We start from the raw sequence: 5,245 nt of genomic DNA, 5'->3' as shown, positions 1-5,245 counted from the left end.
CTCATCTCATAAAATCAGGTTCAAAGAAAGTCACTTTATAACTCTTCTTCGAACGAGGTAGGGGAAAAATTGTTATGATATTCACTATTACCAACCCGTTACACGATTGGGTCTTGACCCATACTCTACATGATTCTTACTTCAAGTTCGCATACCCATTTATGAGACTACACGATGTAGGTTCGCATCATCATATAAGAAAACTTACATCGTATAATTCTATAAGACCGCATGATGTATGTTCGCACCATCATAATGGCAAATCCACATTGTATAAACACGTGTTAACCCTAGAGTAAGGTACATGTCGACGTGCATTGTAACCTACCTACGATGTCACATATATGAACGGTAGCCATATCATATAAATATATAGTTTAACCCATATGAAGAGGACACTCTAAAACACTCAACAATTATTTTATTGTTTATTATATTATTACATTTATATTTGAATTATATTTTATTTTTATTTCATTATTTTTATGTACTTATATGAGTTCAACTTTTAAAAAAATTCACCAAAAAAAAAACTTTAAAAATTTTCTTGATATTTTTCTTTATTAATATTTGTATGCAAACTATTAAATTACTTTATTTTAATAAAACTAGTACATATATCCACCAAAACAATGTTCTATAGGCTCCAAGGGCATCTTTTTCTCCTTTACTTTATGAACTTTCAATGATCATAGTTTCATTCCATAAAAAGCAAAATTTCCACCCTACAAAGCACCGCTTTAATGGCCCCTCCACCTTGCTTTATCTTCGTTCTTTTATCTCTTAATGGAGGCAACAAGCAAAACTCTTTCCAGGCAACCAAAAGAAAAGAAACAATTCTAGTACACAATCGTCACCGAGTTCATAAGTTTAGATAATAGTTTGTACCTTTGTTCTTCTACAATTCTACATCACATAGATAGAAGTAGAAACAATGAGTCCGGTTGAGTCAACTAGTAACAAATTCGAGTAATTTACAATGTCTATTTTAGCAGACAAACACCAAGGAAATGCAAGGAAATTTAAGAACAAATTTATTGAATTGTTCAAATAAGTGAAGTGGAGTCTCTTGACTTTGTGAAATATTACAACAGATCAGGAACATTACATATATATTAACCACGTTATAACTTACAGAAATTTACACTTAATAACAATAAAGAGCAACAAGTCTTTGCAGTTTTAAGAAAACAGAATAAACATTCTTTAGTGCAGTCACAAGAAAATAAGGGAATAAGTGTTTCCCTTAAATTAGAAAACTCACCAGAAACTCAAGATAGGAAATTTATGTCCAAGTCAATGTGGCCATTTGCCTCGGGTGGAACCAACTCACACATCTCTTGTGCTTTCGAAGACTCATCTTTGAATTCCAAAGGAGAGTTTCCATTCTGGACATTGTTTTGATTCTTTTTGTTTGCTGAACTGAATGTGGTGGCAATAATGGCTTCTCTTTGACTACCCAAACTGTGACGATTTTTGTGATGAGAAGTACCTTTTACCTTGTCTCCCTGACTTGAACTGACTGGACCACTGCAGCTCTTCCTTCGACCTAGCTTTGGGGACTTTGCACGAGTTGGTGGCATCTGACATCCACCCAAAGCAGCACATCAAAATTTAAATAGTGAATTAGCTGTTTGAACCAGGCTAAATGTCAAATAAAGATTAATACAAATCTGCAGTATACTTTTTTCAGTTCAACTTTTGGTGGTGGTCCCTCATGGTAGAAGCTTGGCATCGGGCTTGCCTTGAATGTCAAACTCTTTCTGAATTGCTTTATGGCTGCCTCCATCTCTTCCTTGAAAATTTTCAAAACTTTTTATCAGGAAAAAAGCAAAGAGGAAATAACAGAATTACCATTCTTGGGGTTATTTCGAACTATAATCATCTGCCTCAAACAGTAAATTAAAACTAGTAGACAAAAAATAGATGTGTAAGGAGCATGGTGAGCTGTTGCACCTTAGTCCGTGCTTCACTTTGGGTTTTCTCAGCTTCCAGAGCTTGGTGTTTCTCCTCCAGCTTTGAATAGAACTACAAGAAAACAACAAAGTGAGACAAGGATTTGCAAATGCACATGCATTTGGATGCTAAAGTTAAGGCAGATGCATTTTAGCATGTCAAAGTCAAGACAATACCTCCTTCCTTTTCTCTGCACGTTCAGAACATCGAAATGTAGGCGCTGATGCAACAGTTGACTTCGGCTTGGCAGTCTGGGAAGACACCAAAGTGCTTTGTACAGTCAAGGGATAACATCAGTGATTATGGTCAGAGAGATGATCTCATGCTTTGCCATGGGCATGCAGTGTCCATGTCCAATCTAAATGCATTTTTCACAATTTTATAACTACAAACTTTTCCATTTAATTATAGGTTAGTGCTCGTAATTTGACAAGCTTTTCCGTCCATTGAACAAATCTTTTAACAATTACGACAGCAACAAGTGTGGACATGTTAGAATATAATATCAAGAATTCAAAATCCCCCTTTTTCAAACAGAAGAAACCCTACATATAAGAAAGTATATGAATGCACAGGAGGACAGCATGTCAAAGACATATAAAACCAAACACGTATAGAAAAAGCATGTATAAACTTAAATCCAGGTAGAAAGAGGATACATAGAAGTAACAGAATAAGATTCATCATCATCAGAATGCTTCTTATTATTAGGTTGCAGAGGCTTCCTCAAGACCAATTGGGGCTGCTGCCAAACATATAGACGCGTCATGAGCAACTATGAGGGAATGAAACAAAGAAAAGGAATTCTTGAGCCTGTAGTTGATCAATCTAGATTTGCTGCTGAATACATTATTACCTTTTGGAGCCATGATTTCCATTTCGAATTTATACTTCAAAAGAAAAATAAAAGAAAGGACAAGCTATTTAATCGGGGCACAGTGTGATTGCTTCAGGTTTCCATTAGGAACATTTACAGAAAAATGATGTCAATAGAAATCAAAATTCCAGAGGAGAAGTTTGTAGTTATTATCAATTTATGCAGCTTCTAATACATTTAAAACATGATAAAGCCTGTGCCTTAAGTAAAATTTATTACTATGCACTCAAATGAACCATGGAGTTTAAAGAAAAAGATATCTTTCTGAAGAAAGTTACCTGATTCTGTTTTCTTGTGTTTAGATGAAGTGCACCATTTATGCTAGAAGATTTGTTCAAACCAGTTCCAGCGTTAGTTTCAGACACAGCAGGACGAGGTCCAGATGCAGCACGCTTTTCAGTTGCAAGGGCAAATGGCTGCGGAACAGTGTGCTTCGGTCGAACATTTGCTGCAGCAGGTTTTGATACATGTTTGGATACTCTCATTTTATTATTCTTTGTTCTGGCAGTTTCATGTTTGACCTCATCCTCAGGCAGGCCAGAGTATAGATTGGAGTTTAACATGCTCCGCTCTTCCTTGGCATTCTCAATTTGACTTTGTTCAGATTTCACAACTGAATCTTCAGTAGTGCATTCCTTCACCTCATATTCTTTTGCTTCAGTGCCTTCATCTGTACCTTGGAGCTTGGGATCCCCATCCGTATACGACTGCATGGCATTGTGATGACTATGAAATGTTTCATCATTTGAAACACCATTCGAGTAAACTATAGCACAATCTGATTGCTTCTCCATGCAGATGTCTGTAACTTCTACACCCATTGAGCTACACATTTCAATCGCAACATCCGCATTGCCATAAGAATCTCTACATTGATGCTAATTTACATAAAACCATCAACAAGTTCAATCACCATTTAGATTGATTGAAAACATGCTATTTCAGAGCAATCGACCAATAATCTTTAGACGCAGCTGGCACATAAATTTGCTTCTAGAAAGATGATCTCAATCATCCCAACGAAACATGGAATAGAAGGAATAGTATAGATATATATCATTAAGTTTTGGTTTATGCAGCCACTCTTAAAAGTTAGAATTTAGATGGTTTGGATTCAAATCTCAACATCTACAATCCTTTCCATTGTACCAAAAAAAAAAATCATTTGCATTTATTAAAATGACGTGCTTTGTCCATAATTATCATAAGAGTCCAATTAACCAACTCAATTAAATAAATAAACAACAATCATAGGTCAAAAGCCATACCAAAATACCAAAACATAGGAAAAAGAATAGAGAACATGATTTGGAATTCTGTCAGAGCAAAATCATTTGAATTTAGAATCAAGGGAAATCCAAAATTTCAGATTGGTTCCAAAATCAACACTGTTCACGCCAAGATTGTAATACGTAATCATATATAACACTAAAGAAAATTGATATACTACCTACTTAAAACACAGATATGCACTTCAAGGCTACTGGAGAATCAAAAGAAGAATAGAATCTGAAATGCTATGCTTAAACAAATCTGGGTTTCTTAAAACAATCCAAAATTTCAACTCAAGTAAACTGGCATTTCACATCATAGTTAGTAAAATCCAAATCTAACACAAACCCAACATTCCATATCCCTCAAAAAACTTTTAGATTATTGTAACTACTGTAAAACAAAACAAAGGTGTAATACCCCCAAATCAAAAAGAAGTTGAGATCAAACAAAGAAACCCTCCCAAACAAACAAACAAAAGAACTCACATTTTTTTCACATGCATGCAATCAATGTGGTAAATTACTTACCCTTATGGTCCGATCTAATGAACAAACTGAAACCACTTTGCTTTTGTCTTATCGCTCTGTCTCAGTGTTGGGGGTTTTGGTATATGTTTGAGAATGTTTATTTAGTGAAGTATCGTTAATATATGAAAGCTGGTTCGTCGGTGTTAACGTTGTAACTTAACGCTGTTATTTGACTTTCCAGAGAAAAAGAAAAGAGGGTTTTTTAGGCAGAACAATAAGAAGAAGAAGAAAGTTGTCTCAAAAGGAAATCATGTAATCTTTTCGAAAGACACATTTCCCTATATTTTGGCTTTTAAGTTGGATGCCTCCGTTGTTGGACTGATTGCTTACTTTGAAATGATTTTTTTTTTAATTAAAACTGAAATAACCGGTTCCTAAAATCTCTTCATTATTATTATTTTCGTATTTTTATTTTGAATTAACATGCACATTGAACCTTAGACCAAAAAAAAAAAAAAGTTAGGTATTTAATTGAGATTTGAGATCAAGTTTAGGCTCTTAATTGGATAAAAAAATTTAAATACCAATTAAACCTTAAAATCAAGTTCAAGTACTAAAAATGTATATTTCACCTTTTAAACATAGTGTCTTGTAATTTATATTATTTTTA

At 34.4% G+C, this 5,245-nt stretch overlaps 1 protein-coding gene across 15 annotated transcripts; it reads right to left on the bottom strand.

The window, feature by feature from the left end:
• Nucleotides 1-1,011: 1,011 nt before the first annotated feature.
• Nucleotides 1,012-5,004, bottom strand: LOC121208166 (protein WVD2-like 3). Of its 15 annotated transcripts, none has more exons than XM_041078666.1 (7): nt 4,636-4,958; nt 3,112-3,658; nt 2,616-2,701; nt 2,133-2,226; nt 1,957-2,028; nt 1,685-1,795; nt 1,012-1,583 (listed from the first exon to the last, which is right to left on the bottom strand). In XM_041078666.1, the coding sequence occupies exons 2-7, from the start codon at nt 3,652-3,654 to the stop codon at nt 1,272-1,274; spliced, it is 1,218 nt and encodes a 405-aa protein (XP_040934600.1). In that variant the 5' UTR covers nt 3,655-3,658; nt 4,636-4,958; the 3' UTR covers nt 1,012-1,271. The 15 variants fall into 15 exon arrangements, with proteins under 15 accessions (XP_040934600.1, XP_040934603.1, XP_040934595.1 ...); XM_041078669.1 differs by having other exon boundaries at nt 2,616-2,698; nt 3,112-3,711; nt 4,636-4,933; XM_041078661.1 differs by having other exon boundaries at nt 2,616-2,731; nt 3,112-3,711; nt 4,636-4,929.
• Between the last annotated feature and the right edge of the window lie 241 nt (nt 5,005-5,245).

This window comes from Gossypium hirsutum, chromosome A10 (genome assembly GCF_007990345.1).
Source record: "Gossypium hirsutum isolate 1008001.06 chromosome A10, Gossypium_hirsutum_v2.1, whole genome shotgun sequence".
NCBI classification, from domain to species: Eukaryota; Viridiplantae; Streptophyta; class Magnoliopsida; order Malvales; family Malvaceae; genus Gossypium; species Gossypium hirsutum.
Note: the sequence above shows the minus strand (reverse complement) of the source record. Positions and strands in the feature narration are given on the sequence as shown.

Excerpts from the sequence above, each read along its gene's own strand:
- LOC121208166 (XM_041078661.1), bottom strand. The coding sequence starts at position 3,666 with ATGTGTAGCTCAATGGGTGTAGAAGTTACAGACATCTGCATGGAGAAG. Across the intron at positions 2,732-3,111 it reads ACACAAGAAAACAGAATCAG|TTGCTCATGACGCGTCTATA; the intron begins GTAACTTTCTTC and ends ATTCCCTCATAG. Across the intron at positions 1,584-1,684 it reads CAAAAGTTGAACTGAAAAAA|ATGCCACCAACTCGTGCAAA; the intron begins GTATACTGCAGA and ends GGTGGATGTCAG.